Genomic DNA, 20,246 nt, shown 5'->3' on the forward strand with positions numbered 1-20,246 from the left:
ATGCCCAGTGGGATACGCCGCGATGGACTTTAAACGTGTACTTTTAGTTTCGCCGAGCTATTTTTTTTTTCATATTGATGACCTTTTCCCCATACACTATAAACACGTGCATGTATTTAATGGTGCATTAGACTGTGCGCTAATGGCGGTGTGGCTATTTTTATCCAGCGCCTTGGAGAATTCCGCAAGAGTGAATTGGACACTGGTGTTCTGGCCTTATTTCTCTCTCTCTCTCGAAATTTCTCATTGTATGTCATTTCCTCTCTTTGTCTTCCTTTGCCACTGTTATGGCTGTTGCCCTCCTCTGTTCATCTGTTCTACTCATCTCCGCTCCTCACAGTTCATCTGTCTCAGTCTATCTTCCCCCCCGCTCCCGAAATGGACTGGAGCGGCACGCTTGAAAGACTTGTTTCACCGATCACCAGCTTCCATCTCAAACCGAAATTCCCCAGCATCACCTGTGCACTGGTTTTGGTGGATTTATAGTCGTGTGCCTGTCATTTGTAATCAAGAGCCTTGCCTACTCCAGCGTGGATCAATAATCCCTGGAAGTTTTATGATTCATTGAAAACTGTAGTGGTAAGAAGTTGACGTAGAACATGTTCTGATTTGACCTTTAACACGAGGTGCCTCTTCCATCTTGTGTACAATAACATTTACGACGACAATTCTGACTATGGCTTAAAAAGAGACGTCTCTGTTGTCGTCTACGGTGAGGTTACCAGTCAACGGATGTCAGTGGATTTGTACATACTGTATATTGTATATTTTCTGAATGCCGTCACTATTTCTAAAGCCAAAACAATTCTCACTTCATCGTGTGAGTCTAAATACTAAGATGAAGACAGCATTATTTGAGTATTTGGGGGATTGTGCCAATGTTGGAGCGCAACATGGTGAGTCTCTGTTTCCGATCCCAGACTTTGCGATTGCATTTTCACGCCTCAAACGTGAGGTGTCATTTTGCACGGGTGACAGTGAACTTAGCAAGCACAACGCGAACATGCGAAACAGACTTCTTTTTTTCCCCCCCGACCGGTTTGTATGCACGGATATGCGTTTCCACACAAAAAGGGTACAATCCAAACATGGCTCCCTTTAAAAAAAAAAAAAAAAAAAAAGTCACTGTTGTGCATCCCACCAGGAAATCTAAACTAAAAACAAAACTGTAGCCTTTCCAAAAATGATTATAAATTGTGATTTTCTCCGACATAGTGGCGGTAATTTGTCATTATTTTTATTAACACAGTGATGTAAAACTGAACTGCAGCTTACTGAAAGACGTTCCCAACATTTTGACCACGGATGTACGACACCAGACCGAGACGACTATGAGTATTGGCTCTGTGAGTACCCGCCGATAGCGAGTACCGATGCCTCTAGTACTTTTGAAGTATATCAAATTTAACCGAGTAACAAAATATTGTGACCAAAGTTTCGCTTTGGTCACAATATTGATATTGATGTGTCAATATTGATGATGCTTCGCCAATGTGTCAAAGACGACTTACCCGATGTCAGTTGGGTTTTTTGGGGGGTGTTTTGCCTTAAGTATTGGTGTTTGGTATCGGCACCCTTCATTAGGCCCTCGATACCATGAAATAAGGTCAGAATTGGCCATACCTCATTTCAACCTTCTTATGCTGATCGATGAGACACTCAAAAATGTTACTAATCGCTATTGTTTCCAGACATTACTAGAAGTGTAATAATGTGGACATCCGTTTGTGTTGGTGGGCTGGTTTTTTTTTATGCTTGTCCATTTTGCCTCGCCAAACATAGATTATATTGCCCCAAGCGTCCAGCCTTTGTTTGAGAACTATCCTGTACCGCAACAGAGAACCCAGGTGAGGGCTGTATGTGACACGGCAGGTCATATTTTTAACCTTTGTTCTGCATCGCTTCAAACCTTACAAGCAAACCGTGCGTTACATGGGAAGCGCTTAACAAGCTACGCCATAGCCCTGAGCGTCAATTCAACCCGGATATATGAGCCTTTAGACAGCAAGCTTGCACTGGTTCACTGCACTCCCAAGGCATTGCTAAATGTGGCGAAAGCTCTGAGACTGCACTAATAACTGTCCGCCATCCCATCGGAGTCGGTCTCCTTGTGCAGCAAGCGCTACACTGCTCCCAGCATGCTGGCAAGACTTGGAACGGTCCCTGGATATCTTGTCATTTAAGTGTGCCCGCAAGCTCCATCAGTCTGCATTTTGGAGCTCATCCTACGTGTCAGAAAAGCAAACCATACACTTGGAAAAAGGATGAATGTTGCAGGACGCCAAATGTGTCCAGTCACAATCGCTGCAGCGACGTCCTGCAAGTCCAGATGCTAACGAGTAATTGTGGTTAATAGTGTGCCCAAACCTTACTCCATCTCTTTCAGGCAGCTGTCAAGATGCAGCCAGAGGCTACTTGATCCATAGAGCCTCCATAGAAATAGCAGCTGTCCCCGAGCTCGGCCTATGTGTTAGACAGTTGACAGTCTTCCTAAAGCGGAAGCAAGCGGAGTGCTCTGTGACTGATGGAGTTCTTTTGTCAATGACGGGTGAGCCGCTGCTGGCAGTTTTGGGCCAAAGAACAGTGCAGATTACATTAACATCAGTCAAGCTGTTGTCAGAGGACAAAGGAGAACCTTATTGATGCATAGGGAAGAAAGTTTTCAATGGCAAGGGTCTGAGAATAAAGACTAGAAAGCCAGCTGAAAAGCAAGGGCTAGAACGCACAACCGCAGTTAGAGAGGGTGGAACTGCTAACAAAAGGGGAACCGTTTGTATTTGTCCGTCCATGTTCGCAGACTACTTCCTGGTTCAAGGAGGTGAGAGCGTGTCGTCGGTTTGAGATTTTGTCAAGGATTTGCTTGGATAAAGCTGTACTTTTTATCTATATTTTAAGCATGAGGTGAAATGCTGACGCGAGCGACAAATGTGTCACCCAGTCGCATCATTTTTGAGAACAAATGCTTTGGCACTTTTGAAAGCAAAACATTGGACTCGGAGTCTGTGTAGGCAGGCAGCAAAAACATCCAGCAAAGCTTGACACCAGAAGCTATTTGATCACCAATGAAGCCTGCTGCTCACCGCGCTACACAAAGATTCGCAAATGCATTCGCTTGCAAGAAACGTCGCGGCGTGCCTAGAAGGAAAACGTTTTAGCTATAAAGCCCTTTTCATTGTCACCAATACAGAGTTGTATGTGCACAAAGTGTACATTGTGCTCCTTCGGTACACTGCGGAGAGTGACCTTTAACTTCTTTACCAAGTAAATTTTTTACTCTGGCTTAAGGCTTTGAACAGGTAGGGAGGGAAGAATATGGATATACGCCGTGTGACGGTTTTGTTAACATTTGTCCGTGGGTTCAGCAGGATATTGAGAAAATGCTCGGATTTAATTGACAAGTATGTTGACATCGTTTTTGGTTGCTTTTTGCAGTGGTGTGTGAAGCGGCCTTGCTTTTGGCCTGAGTTCATTTCATATTTTAGCACAACAGTCTTAAATACTGTATGCTTTGATATTTGTTTATTAGTATAAGGTGTGCGTGCATACGTCACATTTATGTTCTAACAGCCAAGCATATTGAGTGTCAATTACAGTGCATCACAAAGAAGCAAACGCAAAGTTCAAGATGTGTTCTAATGCTGCCTTCTTGTCAACAGAAATAGATTTATAAACTCCATCAGTCCCTATCAAAAAAGTGATTTTGTTTGTCAAGTATCTTTCAGAGGGTACATAGCTTTACTTTTCTTGTAGCTTTTATGTTCATAGAATTTACGGATGTCTGATAACTGATAATTGTAAATTTCCTCAGTGTGGGACGAATAAATCAACACTTTTTTTTTCAGAGCATATTCACCGATACCAATTGGCGATACATTCAGTCTTTCGATATAGAAAATTTCTTTTCGCACAATTTGTGAACTGACCTTTCTTTCTGAAGCAGATGATGATTCACCGATGAGTCCATTTGAAATGGCCTTGCGCCAACTACTGCCGTGGAGGATTCAGTCATTTGCAGATTTTTTGTTATTTTTTTTTGTAGCCTTAAGTATCAGCTGGTATCGGCAGTATTCACGAGGGCCCAATAGTTGACTGATACCAATATCACCTGATATCGGCCCGATAACAGGCACCTGGTATCAATACATGTGCATCCCTAATTCAATTTTACAAGTTTATCTTGGCATTATGATGACTTTTGACACTTTGGGGGAAAAAAATACTAATTTTACATCATACTATATAGGGTTTTTTTTTTAACAAGAACTTGGAAATCAACCGATGTCACGAAATGAATTATGTTGTAAAATTCACCATATCCTAAAAAAGCACAAATACTATCTTGCTTCATCTCATTTGATTGTGCAAGTTTTTGTTGGCCGGTGTATTTAGAGAAGACAAAAACTGCTCGCTTACATCTCCTAGTGGCTGTTTGCAGTAAAGGCCATAAATACCTTGAAGTGAATACAGTACTCAATTTGACTTCTGTTGTGCAACAAATTAATTCCTTTCATTTTGACACACAAACAAAAGATGATAGTCTGTTTTGTTCATGCCGCCTCATGATTGAGGTGTGCTCCGAGTAAAGTAGCAGTCGGGAACCTTTGGTATTTATGGACTCTCTGTGAGTCGTTCATAAGAAAGTCAAGAGGGGCTTCGACACTGGCTCTCCATCACTGTCTTTTTCAAACCATAAAAATGAGTTGCTCTTCAATAAACCTTTTAGTGTAGGACCCCCAACACTGCAGCGCCTAGTCACTCGCATGATGTCACCAATAATAAAACATAATTACGTTTAGTGAGCCATTTGTTGCCGTGCATTATGCCTTTCTAATTGGGTTGTACTTCTCATTGAAGTCGGTGTAACATTGTGTGTTCTGCGTACAGTGCTCGGCATAGACCAGTACACCCGCTTTGAAAAGTAGTCTATTCATCAAATATCTGAGTTTTGATGAAGTGATACATACCATTTTTTTCATTTTTGCAACATCCATCCATAGTGCTTCTCCTCATTCCGCTGCGGGGGTGCGGGCAACAAATGATTGCTGTGCTATCAACATGATTTTACCAAGCTTCCACATTTTGTGATATGTCATAGAAAAGGCAAAAAAAAATTTTAAATGCCTGTCTGTGGGATCCCATTCATGATGAACAGTGACAGCCGTGACTAATCGTGCTGTGCTCCTGTGCGCCACTTCTTTGGCGCACTCATTTCTGGAGGAGTGCATTCCGATCAACTGACGGGGCTTCTTATTTTGAACAAAAGTCCCGCTTGCTTCCATTTCAATCATGATTCTGTCAGCAGCATCTCTCCGATTTTACATTAAATGAACCACCACGCCAATTGTACCTCCTCATTCAAGTGATAAATAGAATACCATTTGCGCCGCTTCATCCACCGACGCTGTGAACCGAAGTCTCATAAAGATTGTTTTTCCCGTTGCGGTTGATGCTGTGTTGAACAAATGAATGTATTCCTTTAGCCATTTCAAGTTTGTTTTTGTTTTTCCGGCAGAGAAAGATGTTGCTTGTAGAAAAGAGGTCGATAGCGTTTGCCTGTGTGCCCGGTTTTATTTAGGTCAGTTTTTTTTTCTTGATTTCCGTGGCACTTCTGATGATTGCTGAATTTCTGCGCCGCGAGCTCGTGGAAGCAAAAGCTGAGGACAGTTCCCCCGAGTCCGGACACCAAGGCCCCCGGGCCTGCGCAGCTCATAAACAGATGTGTCCTTGTCCCCAGCCAAGTGCAGCCACTCAAGTGGCAAAGCGGGGGCCCAATAATTGTGAAGAATTGAAAGCTAAATATTGGCTTTATCTCCTCAGTAATAAAAGGGCCATGAAATTGATTTAATGCCGCAGCGCTTCTCTTGGGTGGCTTCTTACAGCGTGAGCACAAAACAATGAGCAGCAGCCATCTATTAATTAACCCACCTAATCCTGCAAAGTTAATCTCTCACCACAACTTTGCTCGCAACTAACTTCCAAGCCAGTGGGTCTATTGGGGTGTCGTGACAATGGCAGGAGGGAGAGCCAAGGAAATGCATGAAACATTGTTCTGCACAAGCATACGCCCCGGATGCTATTAGTGGAAATGCATGGGTGCGCAAGCATTGCATTTGTGAAAAGAGGTGGACGGCCTCATTGGAGCCATTTCAGTGGCATTCAAGTGGCAGATTTTAGTCTGCCCCTTCTTGATTGTCTTTTTATGATTGTTTTACTTCTTTACTCACTCTGCCAGACCACTTTATTACATTATTCTCCCCAGAGACGTGTGTGGAAATTATATTTCTCCCTCTTCTCGGCCATCGCGCAGGTCGCAGCGTGGTGGCATCTCGCACCCAACACGCACAGTCGTGGTCATATTGTGTCGGCAGAGTTGTGAATTACCTCCTTCTCGGGCCATCTAATGAAAAGCTATGTGTTTCTGTTTTTTTGGGTGGGGGGGGGGGCTCGTCTGACCTTGCTCTCTCACCCCCTGTTCCATGCCCTCCATTTCATCATTCTTTTTGTGCGAGCCCCTCTTCATGGAATAGCACTCGGAGGCTGCCTCAGAAATAGGTCACATGCTCTCCCCTCACCTCCGCAGCTTTGGAAAAACAATCCTCCGAGGTGTCCTGTTCTATTCCGCAACGTCCCAGTCACCGTCTTTGGAAGAGGGCAGAGCCGGGACGTGGCGGCGCAAACACATTCTGCACACATTCATTTCAAAAAAATCAGGAGCAACTCCAATTGAGAGGATTTGGAGCTCATTTCTTTGCAAGAGAGGCAAGCATATCCTGTGGAGATAATTTTAGGAGGCTGATTAGGCGTCGACGGCGTGGAGCCCAGAGTGAGGAATCTCATCACCGGCGCTAATGACATGCCATTCCTGTGTTGAAAGAGTCCAGGCCCTGGGCATGGACCAGCTTCTGTCACCCACCTCTTGCTACCATGTTCATTAAGTCCCAACAATGTAATTACAATTCACTGATACTGCTTTGGATTAATTACAGGCTGATTACTAAAATGATATTTGTCACGAATAATTAGATCCCAAAGAATCGCATTCATATTTACACTCTGTTGATGTCTGTACTTCACGAGAGCATTCGAAACCTCCTCAAAATAGACCACGTCGAAAACTAAATGTCCTTCACCGTGCTAAGAGGGAGCCAAAGGCCAGATTTGAATTTGCGTTCACGATGACAAATCATAGAATAGACGTCTCCATTTGTCCACAAAACTACAATTAATCTCCCGTCTGACGAACCCGCAACAAAAAGCGGCGATGGTTTGCCTTGGTGAATTACATACAGCGCTTGATTCAAAGTACTCAGAAGCTTGCAATAATTGGTTGCGGGGGGCTTGGGAAGGCACACCCGAACAAAAAAAATGTAGGGTTTGTGCCCAGGGGTAGGGCTATCGTGCGCATGGCTGTGCAGCTCAGAGGTGGTTGTAATCTTTCCTATGAGCTTGTGACATAAACACCCCCCAGAGCAACATTATTTCATTAATCTAATCAGCCGTTTGCAATTTGCAAACCCACCTCAAGCCAGTTTATTCTCTTGATTTGTAGTTTCATAGGAATTTTGAATATTTTCACGTTTGCAGATAATGTACTTATCCAGTCGTATCTTAATTAATACAATCACCCCACTGGAAATTGCTGTCATTCATTTCGATCGGCCATTCATTCGGAATCGCTGCACCTAACGAGATGCAACTCGAGAACCGTATTAAAAATGGCCTCGATAACGAAAAGATTGATCAGTTCTTATTTATTTTAACAATATGCCCGTTATTGTAGATGATGGTGATATACTAAGAGCTTTTTCTAATATTTTGCCTCTTTCGGCTTATAAGGCCTCTTTCAGCTTATAAGGTCGCTGAAATGGTCAAAAGTTGCTCGGTATGACAATCGTAAAAATCTGGAACACAAATCCAAGTCATGACATATTCCTTTGTCGTGACGGCAACGGGCGCATACGCAGCTTTTAATGGTACCTTCTGCCACGAAGTTGAAAAGCTTTTCGTTGTTCTGCCGCCTTTCACTCATTCACTCCCAAAGACGTTTTTATACGTCTTTTCAGACTTGGTTTAGAATTGGCTGGTACTGAATAAATTAATACATTGTTGGTATTTACAGATGAATAAAGGTGTTTTTTGTTTGTTTTTTTGTTTGTTTTTTTAGCAGTGAATAAGAAATCGGCCCAGTTAAGTGAGATCGGATGATTCCTATCGCGCAACAGCTGGTCGCTCACGGCATCCTCATGTCTTTGGCAAACAGATTGTTACTGTGCGCCTAATGTTTTGGCCAGTGAGTGCATACCACTGAACCTTAGCCATTAAAGCATCCATACGTCACAATTTGTAAACAAACGGGCAAGCATTTTCAAGTTGATTAAACAACCATTTGCGCTCTATATTAAGTGAGTTGCTCCTGGCTGTTTGTCGCACCGCGCACGGACCTTTTAGGTCAGCAGCATGTTCCGAGTCTGCTGATAGATATCGCACTGACATGAGCCCCTGCCTCTGACAGCTCGTTTTATCCCGCAGCTCAGTGTTGGTGTCAACATTCTCCCGCAGCTTTGGGACATACTTGTCCGTACGCAGGAAATGATGCATGCGCGTGTGTGTTTGTGCCCGCAGGCTTCCCAGCGACGGCATACGGACCGGTGGCGGCGGCGGCAGTCGTAGCAGCGCGTGGCTCAGGTAGGGGGGCCCGTGGAAGAGGCGGCTACTTGGCGTACCCACAGAGCACAGGGCCAGGTAAACGCTCTGTCCATGTTCTGTGTGGCTGCTGCTCTCTTCAACTTCTCCTGCTCTGCTTCTTCCCATAGACATAGTCACCCAAGCTCCCATGCGCTCTCACAGGCATTTATATCGATAATCATATCGACTGATCAGTGGAATTCCTTTGTTAGATGTGAGCGGTTCTTGCCACGTCAAGAAAAATGAGATGGCGGGCTTGAGGTGACATCATGGGACAGAAGCAAAAATAACCAGAATTCAGTTTGACGAATTCAACATTCTAACCTAACCAAATTCAGTTGCCGCTGTTTGCTAAAAGAAATCGAATCTGTAGACAAATGATCCCGACCTTCAAATCAAAAGGTGACACTTCGTTAAAATTACATGAAGTGGATACGATTAAGTCACGACCAGAAATTTCCTACATTTAACTTTTGAATATATCTATAAGTCCCAAAAAAATACAAATACAAACTGCAGAAGCTTACTGCGATAAGCCATAGTACCTTGAATGAAATTAACATTTTCTGAGCCGGTCAATCTATCTTTTGGTTTATCTTTAAATGCACTGCAACCTGCGGCCGAACGCAGTCCAAAAGTATTGAAGCTGTCCCTGCGTGGAACAAATGTACATTCTGCTCTTCTGGGTTTTCTCGGTCTCGAGTTAGGGACAATATTTTGATGAGCTGATTCCTGAGGTCTAACATTACATCATGCATGACAGCCATTTATAGCTTCTGTTCAACACTCCTTCAAGTGTGTTCAACTCAAGAGGTTCCGCTGTGATGTTCTTGTCTGTGATGTTAACCTGTGGTAGTGCCATAACCATTTGTGTTAATTAATCTTGTTTTTTTTTTTAAATGCTGCATAAAAAAAGTCAAGAATGTCAACCAAACTAGTTGACATTATGTTCTTATGTTCTGTTAAGGGGAGTAGAGGAATAACCGACATGCCCTTACGTGCACCTTCCGGTGACCATTTGTGATCTCACTTCCTGCTTTATTTGCTGTCTAACGCAGCAGGAGGCAGCAATGTGCTAGTACAGTACGTGTAGTACAGACTAGAGTGTCTTTCGTACGCTACAAAAAATATGGGATGGTGAACACGCCAAAGTAACAAATGGAACTATAACATGAAGCAGTTAGGAGGTGGGGGGGGGGGCTCAATATCAACGCCGTGAAACTCGAGCATTGCACATGTGGACTGATTACTGAAGTGGCTGACAATTGATTCATTCACTTGAATATGAATATCACCAAAAATAATCTTCTACGTATAATAAAGGCCAGAGCAAAACTATGAAGTGCATATCGAAGAGACAAGCCATAAAAGGCCAAAACAAATTGCGAAATTAGTCGGGTTTTGGTTTGTGTATGAGTCATAAAATGCATCTGTCCTTTAGTTCCGTCCGTAACCCTTGTGCCTTTGAATTTTTCAATATGCTAGTGAACGTCTACCAAGAGATTTGCTCCCCCCCCCCCCAAAAAAAAGCAGGCAAGTTTGTCTCAGTCTGTAACAGAGTTTCTCTGTGTGTTTAACACAGCATCGATTGACTTGTCGGCTTCACTTAGACAGTCTGCTTTTTCCACCCTTACCACTATAGATCATTCAATAGTTGTCAATAGTCGCTCCCCTGAGTGAGCGCACCGCCTGCAGCCTAGCGAGGAAGCGGCTCTCTTCATCAGACATACCGCGCCATAAGAAGCTTGTGGCGGAAAATCAGTTTTAATTGTACCTCGAATGTTGTCGGCTTTGTGACTCCCACATGTAATGTTGTCTGCGCCAAAGTGGGCATGCAGACAGCCACAGTGCAGCAAGTGTGGCGTCTGTGCATACAAATCAAAGTTCATTTCAATCAACATTACTGTATGAGATGCTCCGTCCTTCACATCAGGCTGTTTGTATTTTCAAAACAAACCATTAGCACGACCATCATTGCAACGCACGTCATTAAGAAGCAGGAATGGTGATTCGGGGGTTGGCAGCAGCCAGAAAGTAAATGGCGTGATGGCAGCCATCATCAACAGTTTATTTCTGACAGCTGCAAATGGAAGCGAGATAAGTATCATTATGGACATGGGCTGATAAACAGTAGCGTTGTGATTTTTGACTGCTGAGCCAGTGTCAGGGTTTTCTCTTTGTATGGTATGAGCTAACGACGTATCCATTAGCCAAATTCTCAAATCTCCAAACTTGTAAATGCAATTATGAAATGACTGAGCCTTTTTTTTTTAGGGATGGATCACGCCATTTGTATCATGTTTAAGCATAGCCACGTGTCTCCTCTTTTTAAAGACACAGTGACTCGGCGTGACCTCCGTAAGCGGATGTGTGTAATAAATTGCTCCCCATAGGACAAAAGTTGCTGTGGTGGCCTCACTTTTCTGTTTTGGCTCAAAAGTTTGACAAGATGACACTAAAGTCTCACAGTGGTATTTGTGGAGTCTTTGTGCTTTGACTCCACCTACAGGTCCCAAAGAGGACCACATGCAGAACGGTTGAGTCATCTTAAGCCCTTTTACCACTGAGCAGGTTCTGTTTGGTACAGTACTTGGGCTGAGCAGGATATTGAGTCTTTCCGCCAGGTATACACAAAGCCGGTCCCCGAGGGCATCTATCCTGCATGTTTTAGATTCCCCCCCCCCTTCTCGAACGCTTGATTCAAACGATCAGCTCATCAGCAGGCTCTTCAGAAGCCTGATTACAATCCTGAACATTTAAATTAGGTGTGTTGGAGGAGCGAACCATCTAAAACATACAGGTTGGTGGCCCTCGAGGACCGGATTTGGACAACCCTGATTGATGATGTATTGAAGAAAAAGAAGAAGAGGGAAGGAAAGAGCTAGATTGGGCTACCAAAAGTGATTCAGTGGTTAAAAGAAGATGGTCACCCTTTTGGATTAAGAAGAGCAGAATTTAATTTGTATACATAAGACGTGTGATTATCGCACTGTTATTGTTGGAAAAGCCAAAAACGTGACACAGGTGAAATGAGTATTTCCATTATGTTAAATGTACAACCTATATTCATGGTCCATGCTCCATATTTTAATAATAAGTTTGGAAACCTTGCCTCTTTACATTTTTTTTAAACTTGGTTCTACTGTTCAAAACCGGACCGTTCACTTGGTGGAAGCATGGTGTTCTACTCAAGAGGACGCAAAACCATCTGCCCACACGATCCAAAACCAAAACTGATTCAAAAGCTCGAAAGACGAAATGCCCATCTAAAGCAGAGCACCAGTGTGTTGTGTCACGTTTTTTTGTAGACTGGCCAGTGTCCCATCAATATCGCTCGAGGGACATTAACAATATTTTCTGTCCGTGACATCGGCCGTTTGACCCGATGCTCACTTCACCTCTCGTTGACAAAACATTCGTGGCGACAAGGTGCATTTGAACGGCTCGCTGCGTCCTCGCCCAAGAGACGGATAGTTATGGATCAAAACAAGGAAGTCCCCCGTAGGTTTTTGACTTGCCGCACCTTTCAAGGAGGGTCAAATTGTAGGCAGCTGGAGGATGTTGTAGACAATCAAAGTGCGTTTTGGTCTCGTTCAAGATGCTTGTTTGTGTGCAAGATTCGGTATCAAGGAGAAAGTAAATGCCAGGCTCGGGTCACCAATATCGATCCCAATCTAATGGGTGATTTCTTCGTTTTAACGAATGTTATGTTTCCACAAATTTGCCCCTCTTTTTACTCCTTGCAGTTCTGCAATAGTCAGACTGAAAATGAAACTATGCGGTCTCTCTTTGCCATCCTTCAGGACCAGCTTTCTGTGCTGCTTGTATGTGTGTATGCTGCTGGCCGACCCATGCTAGCTTCTTGTTAACTTGGCTTCAGTGAAAGCTGCAATAGAAGAGAATAGAATCATTACCGTATTTTTCGGGTTATACGTCGCTCCGAATTATAAATCGCACCAGCCAGAAAATGCATAATTAAGAAGGAAAAGACATAAGTCGCATTTTTGGTGAAAATTTATTTGATAAAATCCAACACCAAAAACATACATGTCATCTTGAAAGGCAATTTAAAATAAAAATAAAACTAGGGAACAACACACTGACTAAGTATATGACATGCTAACCTTACATGACGCATAAACAACACACTTTGAATGTGCCTGGTATGTTCACGCAACATGTTGAGTTATTTAGACAACTGTAGCACAAAGAAAATGCTAACAAATTTACCAAACCATCAGCGTCACTCCAAATCACGAAATCCAATGAAATCTTCATGCTCGGTGTCACTTTTAAATAACTCCACCAACTCCGGAAGGAGAAGATGCTGCTCTCCTCATCTACGTCACTTACGTCAGAGTCATCTTAAGTTGTTTTTCTCAGTTACCGCCAACGTGGAATGTATCAACACAGGACGAGAGCACCCTCTTGTGGTTTCATGTGAAAATAACATCTGATCTGTACAACGCGTGAACCATTTCACACATAAGTCGCCCCAGAGTATAAATTGCACCCCCGGCCAAACTATGAAAAAAACTGCGACTTATACTCTGGAAAATACGGTAATTCACATATCGATCTCACGCAAGTTGATATCGGTCACTGTCAATAGCAACGTCAGTCTCAATATTATCCGCGCTGAGTCGGTCAGAAATGCTGTACAGCCAATCAGGAAAGTGTTGCAATAGCTGTAGTTTTAGCTGTGTTGTGGGGGTTAAGGATGAGCCTCCACAAATGTGTCCTAGCCAACATCATTGAGCCACGAGCTTGCTAAATGCAAATGTTTCACAATTAACTGTGTCGTATTTTGATGAAGGCACAGAAAAATAATCCCCGGTGCATTTATTACAACCCCAGCTAATGCAATATGAGCACCGTTTCAGCTGCGGGTTTGTTTTGTTTGTTATTCATTGAAGTTGCAGAAATAGCCTGTGCTTTTGGCATTGCCAGACAGAAGCGGAGCAAAACACAAAAGAATGAAAAAGGTTCCACTGGGTCCCGGGCTGCTTTGTTAAGTGTTTTCTTGATCCCCTCGGAGCTTCCCCGTAAGCTCAAATGTCGGCCTCAGATCTCAGCTTCACCTCCAGTGCTCACAAAGTGGCATTCAGGTGTCGGAGCTCACTCTTTACAGTAAGTCAGGTGAGACTGCGGTTACCACCACCAAGATAGCGCGGCATTGTAAATCAAGATTCTTCTTGCGTTAAAGCCGTCTCTTTGTTCCAGGCTTTTTTTGTTCTTATTACGCATTCCTCCCTCCTCTCCCGGGCCCTTTTTATTCACATGAAAAGCGGACAACTAATGTGACAGTCATTTCAGAAAGAAGGTTTCCATCAATTTCCTCCCAAATTAAAAATTTAGTGATCTTGCGCGATGCCTGGGAGAACACCAATGTGTGCTGTGTGTTCCGGCTTCAATCAACCTGGGGTCCATTTGTCCCACACGTTAATCCGCAGAGCTCGACCCTGATGCTCGGGGCGCTCCACATGTATTTGCTGCGGATTTAACAGGCATACTAAGACCATCCCGTTTGGGATTTTGTATAAGGCGCAAGAAAAGTTGTGACACACCGGAGAGGGCAAAATGTCCCTTTGCGCTTTTGCCACGAAGCGTCGGCTCTGGCAGCTGTGGAGAGCAGATGCTCGGAGGTTTAGGAGCATCCCTTTGGGGACATCGCGACTTTGCCCTCCAGGGTGTGCATACATAACACTCTCTTGAAAGAAAGCGTGCTTGAAGCATGCAACAGTGAGGAGAGTTGTTTGTTTTTTGTCTGCTCCCTTGCTCCCCCTACAGTTGTGAAACTCAAAGTCCACCGTCGTTGCTCCAAATTAAGAGCGGCGAGCGTGCATTTAATTCGCTGACTGAGGTGGAGTTGGTTTGATATTGGGCAGAAATTCAATTCCAAGGCACCGTTTGTTCTGCAAAATGTTGTCCTTCTTCCATAATTCATTTTGTTGGAAGTATGCCCAATATCTTACTAACTTTGAGCTCAACCAGCAAAGACACGCTCCAGTGCCAAAGAAGATAAGCCAATGAATTTGCATGCTAAACACCGACAGAGCTCGTCTGCACATTGGAGTGCGCGGCAAAGTTTGTACAGAATACCTGAATATACATTCTGAAACGTTGGCGATCTCCGATGACGTAATCCACGATCAACCGGCTTGGCATTTATGATCACGGACTTGCGGTTTAATTGCCGTCTTCATAATTGACTATAATTATTCCGTTTCGACGGTACACGGCCAAAGAATTTGAGATTGCACCCCTGATGAGTTCATATGAACATGAGCACAAAAAAAATGTTGAAGCTAAGGTTCAGGGCTGTAACCCTTCGGTTTACTTTCTCCGTCACAACCAGAGCATATCTCAGACGACTTCACTTTTCATTAGAATCAGTTCTAGTCGGGCCTGTGTGCGCAGCAGATAGTCTGCTTCCCCTTCCACTAAATATTCGTCGGGAGCGCCGTTGATTTTGCCCATTACTGGGAAATAACGCAACGAGAATAGAAAAGGTATAAAATGGACGGTAACAAAAGACAGACATGAGTATGAGTGAGCAAATGCAAGAAGAAATCATCTGTTAAAATTCATTAGCCAAGCTTCTGTGAACACAAAATGACAAGACATTAAATATGTATTATTTATGAAATGTCTATGCTCTCCGAAAAGGCTGTCTAGTGCTGTTAATTACTCAGCCGTTGGTTCAGAAAAGATTATTTCAAATGGAAAGTGAAAGCAAAGCAAGACAGCAAAAAGAGCTGTTAGTTTATATCACTCGCTTTTTAAATGACATTGGCGAAAATGGAAAAGCTAATTACGGGAGCCCGACAATACAATTCTGATTCGAGAAGCAGCATGTCAGGTTTATTGACATCTTCTGTAGTGATGTGGTTTGATGGCCACCAAGGAATCGAACTGGCACGGTGACAAAAGGCGGAGGAGGGAGCACGCCAAGAATGGCTCCTTGTAGAAATGAGCGGAGCTGCTTGATAGTCACTAGCAAACGCGCACAGGTGAACCTCTGCACAAACCCGTCATTTCTTCATGTAAATAAAACAAAGAATCATCTGAAGGGGGGGAAATCACGGCACTCCACCCATCAAAAATGTCACAAAAAGTAAGACTCGTAAAATGATGATGATCCGTTTTTTCGCAAAATTTATATCAGTGTTTTCTGAGTGTGAAATCTAATTGAACACAAAGCTGATATATATGCAGGAAGACATTTTGGGGGTGATTGTAAATTAGTTTCTTTTGGTATTACTGTACGGACCACACAGATGAGGGAAGGAACTGAGGATTGTTGTTCTGATCCATTGGTATAACATTTCTGGTTCATTAAGTGTTTGTGGAGTAATAGCTTTGAAGGTGTTCATGGTATATGTGTAATCTTCTGAACATAGTTACTGTACGTCGTGAACCTTTCACTCAAGCTTGATTCAAAGAAAATCGTGGCTGGAATCGAAATTGCAATAGTGCCACAATTCAGTCTTTCCCTCCAAAAAGCAGCACAGATATACGGAGCAAGACCCTCAGTTGTGTTGCCACAACAACAAGCATATTCTGGAATCTCTCTCACGGTGGCCATGCAAGTGGAGCAAAAATATCTTTGTTCAAGAGGAATGTTGACGTACCTTTATCTGGAATCTCCTCGTTTAGGTGTACCTAATGTGGTCAGTGAGTGGATATCAATCAAAGTTTGTATAATTGTATTCCTCAGATGGAGCGGGTGAAGTGCACAAAGGAAGGAGAGGAGAAAAAAAAATGTTTGGTCAAAATGTAACTTTCTGATGGCCTTGCCATCAGCGATGATTGCGGCGGTATATGACAAAGTGACAAGTACAGGTTGTGGTGCCAGTGTTAAGAGGGCTGTCAATCAGTTTTGAGAGTGCAGCAGCTCCTAATGGGCTGCTGATAGTGCCGTTAAAACCCACTGGAAAGCTCAACTTGCCCGTTGAGAAAGTGGTGGTTTGTGTATGATGTTGTATTTTATCATCACTGATTGGTTTCATGTTAGTACTTGTGAGGAACAAAAAAAGGCCGCAGTGCTTACAAGGTTGCTGATTCCTCCTTAAAGGCAGTCACCTGGCAAAGTGGCAAGCAGAGCAGGACATTTATCCACTCGAAGAGCGCCACCCTGATGATGTCAGAAACAGATGACTGCAGGACCCCCCCCCCCCCCCATCCCTGCCAGCTTTGGTCGCTGAGGGCAAGAGAAAAAGTTGGTGGGGGGGTTGTGGAGGCGAGATAATTATCAGTATAAATGAAGCACTGTGAATGATTCGCACTGCTGGGTCCCCTGATCTAGTCTCCAAGGCAACCTCGGCACGCTCATTTGTTTTGTAGATGAGTAATTACATCCAATTAGTGGCCAGTGAAAAAAAGAGCCTAAGAAAGGCCCATTGTTCTGGATAGATTGTGTGAATATTAATAATGGGACGGTCCGCAGCTCCCTGATATGATCGGTGATACTTATGCAGCTGTGGGCACAATCTGCCCAGTCCCGTCCTGCATAACGGATCAGATAGCCACTGATGAAAATATATGGCTCTGAGAATGGGCAGGCATGTTTGTGCGTGAGTATCTGAGAAGCACTTTTGTCCAGCTGCCTGTGGACAGCCAGCAAAACTCCACTTTCGCCTTGGCTCCGCGCAACGATAGAGACTTGCATTTTCTCCAAATATTTTTCTAATAATGGGCTACATATTTTACAAACAATCTATTTTCTGGATTGAAAAAGCTTAAAGCATATGTAGCACTTTATTGTTTGTAATGTATCCGGGGGGTTCATTGGATTTGGGTTCCGCCACATTTGCCGCGGCAGCGTTTTGTGTTGTAACAGTGCTTCGGATCTCAATGACATTCATTTCAGATGACATTCTTGGAATAAGATTGTTTTGTTGAACTTTTAGGAGGCATACATGTACAGTTGAAAGTTTGGAGTCACATTCTGATGAAGTAGCAGGAGGAAGCTTCGAAACACATCTGGGATTGAATCGATTAGTTGCCTTCATGTTTAGGGGCAGTGAAATGTTGGTCCGAAACGGACATGCAGTCTTGACACATTGATGCGGGCCCGAGAGGACCCCCGCTCCCCAAAAAATGGTTGTGGGTTATTATATATACTAAATATATTATGTGGGAATTTCTCCTTTGTGAGACAAATAAAAGTTTTCTTATCTTATAATAGCAGTTAGCAGCGCTAGCTTCTGCCATCCTGATCGCCGCTGGTCTTGAAATATGCATATCCACAGGACTAGTAGCGATGAACAAGGGCAGTGATGCCAAGTGAAGCTCACTCTTTATTGCCAAAATGTTATGTCTAACGCGTAAACAACAAGTGTGTGCTAACAGGAGCTCATTCTCCACACAAGTTGTAGCATACACTGTGTGAATGAAGCTTTACGACACTGTCGCAATGCTAGTCGCAGTACGACTGCTATGCTAGATGTGTGGAAATATTCAACCCAAAATTACACCAGTCGCTTAAAAAAATATCCAAGTCTGTTCTCAAATACAATAAAATACAAATGAGAAGAAGTGCTAGATTTTTTTTGGGGTGGGGGGCAGTCTACAATGTCCCATTTTTATAGCACTATTCTATGGAACACAAGATGTTGCTCATTGAAGAGAATAGTATGTGACTCCCTAATTAAAAACTAATTCTGCGTATGCCTTGTTGTAAAAACGGTCCGTAGTGCAGCATGTTGGTCCCCCAACAGTTGGCCATTTGACCATTTGGATGTGTATAACAATAAAACTGTTAACATATATTGTAAAGCAGTGGTCACCAACATGGTGCCCGCGGGCACCAGGTAGCCCGTGAAGACCACTTGAGTAGCCCGCCAGTGCCTGGACATTGTGATTTGCTAGTAGAAATTATGATTTAAAAATGCAAACATTGGCAGTACTGTGAGACATTTCGAAACACGATCAAAGTCTGACAATTTAAATCATCAAGTATTAAAAATAACACATCCTCATATTATTGAAGGTATTTTGGACAAATATGTTATTTCAGACGTGTATCAATTTGGTAGCCCTTCACACAATCGGTACACATGAAGTTGCTCTCACCCTCAAAAATGTTGGTGACACCTGTTGTAAAGTGTCCTTGGGTGTCTTGAAAGGCGCTTATAAATAAAATGTATTATTATTATTATTATATGTGCTGCCAATACAACACATTATAAATATTTACAGCTGACTGCAACGCGTTTTTTCAAGTTCGGCATTGAGCTTTTGGAGCCTGAAATGTATTCATTTGGGGCGCAGCTCATTTTGAAACATTTTTCGTTCTTTGAAATGTTTACATGATCTTAACGTGAGCCCATGGGGCTTTCTTCTTCTTGAAATTGAGAGTTTTGAGCTGGTGTATGTTACCTTTCTTCGGCCACACTTCACGCAAAAAATCAATAAATACTCTAGCAAGCCGGCAAACTCTGCATGCAGTCATGCGACTGTCAGGCTCTGATTGGTGGAATGGAATCAAACGTCACAAGCGAATACATTTGTTGGGTGAAGAGCTCGGGAGCAGGATCTCTCGTAGGCACACCGAGTTGCAACGGAATGCAGCTCAACATAATGGAGTAAAAGTACCATTTCATCTTACTGTGTATAATTAAGTAAAAGTCAAAAGTATGTTAAGTCAAAACTACCCCGGCGATAAGATAAGATAAAATATCCTTTATTTGTCCCACACTGGGGAAATTTGCATTAGTTTTGCAATAGTTTTGTAAATGTAAGAGGATAAATGTAGCATGCTCGTACCCATCTCTGATGAAGATGAACTTTGCACACGCGTGGATGTGAAAAGAAGAAGGCCTTTGAACATTTGTTATTCCACATAAATTCCAACTAACACAATTTAGTTATATTGCCGAATATTTCACCCTCCATTAAAATGACTCCATTGATCCAGTTTCCCCTCATTAGCGAGGCCAATCAATTTTCTGTGACATTTTTCAAAGTGAACTAAATGTAATGATTGGCTCTTGAGCTTTTGTTCAATGTGTCAGGCATTACGTGACGTACGTGGGAAGCCTGCTGCATTTGGATCCTATAATTTGACGAGTGGGCCGACAGCCCACAAGTGGCGAGATCACAGTGCTAGAAAGCACTGGCGGGAAAAACATGGCCGCCGCTCGCGTTCCATTTGGCACAAGTGGACTTTATCATTCCGAGTGGGTAGAGGTGAAGTGGCTTTGAATGGCTGTGTGCTCCGCGGGCCAAATAAAAACACAAACACAAGCGCCGAGGGTGGAAGGTGTGCTGAAGGGAGAAGTTGGTGTCACCAGGCTGAGTCCCCTCCTGAGTAGATTAAGGCTGCTATCTAAAAGAGGCGTGAGGAGGACGTTTGGTTTAATTGCCCTGTTTCCACGAGCAGCTTGTCTCCGATTAAGAGGACATGCAATAAATGTCAGCGCGACTTACTGCTGAATGACATTTTCTAAACTGTTGATAATCCACCATCTGTGTCAGAGGGAGGGTTATTAGAAGGAGGGGGGGACATGTTTGGATCACATTGGGAACGCGCCGCATCAGTCAACACCGATGTATTT

General features: G+C 43.3%; 2 protein-coding genes across 13 annotated transcripts in view; both read left to right on the forward strand.

Moving 5' to 3' along the window:
* Positions 1-20,246, forward strand: part of LOC127588109 (vascular endothelial zinc finger 1-like) — a 288,931-nt gene that overhangs the window by 253,389 nt on the left and 15,296 nt on the right. The window lies entirely within an intron of this gene.
* msi2b (musashi RNA-binding protein 2b) overlaps positions 1-20,246 on the forward strand; it is a 225,664-nt gene that overhangs the window by 190,122 nt on the left and 15,296 nt on the right. For 6 of the 10 annotated variants that reach the window (XM_052046680.1, XM_052046686.1, XM_052046681.1 and 3 more), the window contains one exon: positions 8,623-8,742. In XM_052046680.1, the coding sequence (XP_051902640.1) occupies positions 8,623-8,742 (120 nt within the window). The remainder of the gene's footprint in view (positions 1-8,622; positions 8,743-20,246) is intronic. The other 4 variants (XM_052046688.1, XM_052046685.1, XM_052046684.1 and 1 more) reach the window with 1 other exon arrangement.

The sequence above is a fragment of the Hippocampus zosterae genome, chromosome 16 (assembly GCF_025434085.1).
Source record: "Hippocampus zosterae strain Florida chromosome 16, ASM2543408v3, whole genome shotgun sequence".
In the NCBI taxonomy this organism is placed as follows: Eukaryota; Metazoa; Chordata; class Actinopteri; order Syngnathiformes; family Syngnathidae; genus Hippocampus; species Hippocampus zosterae.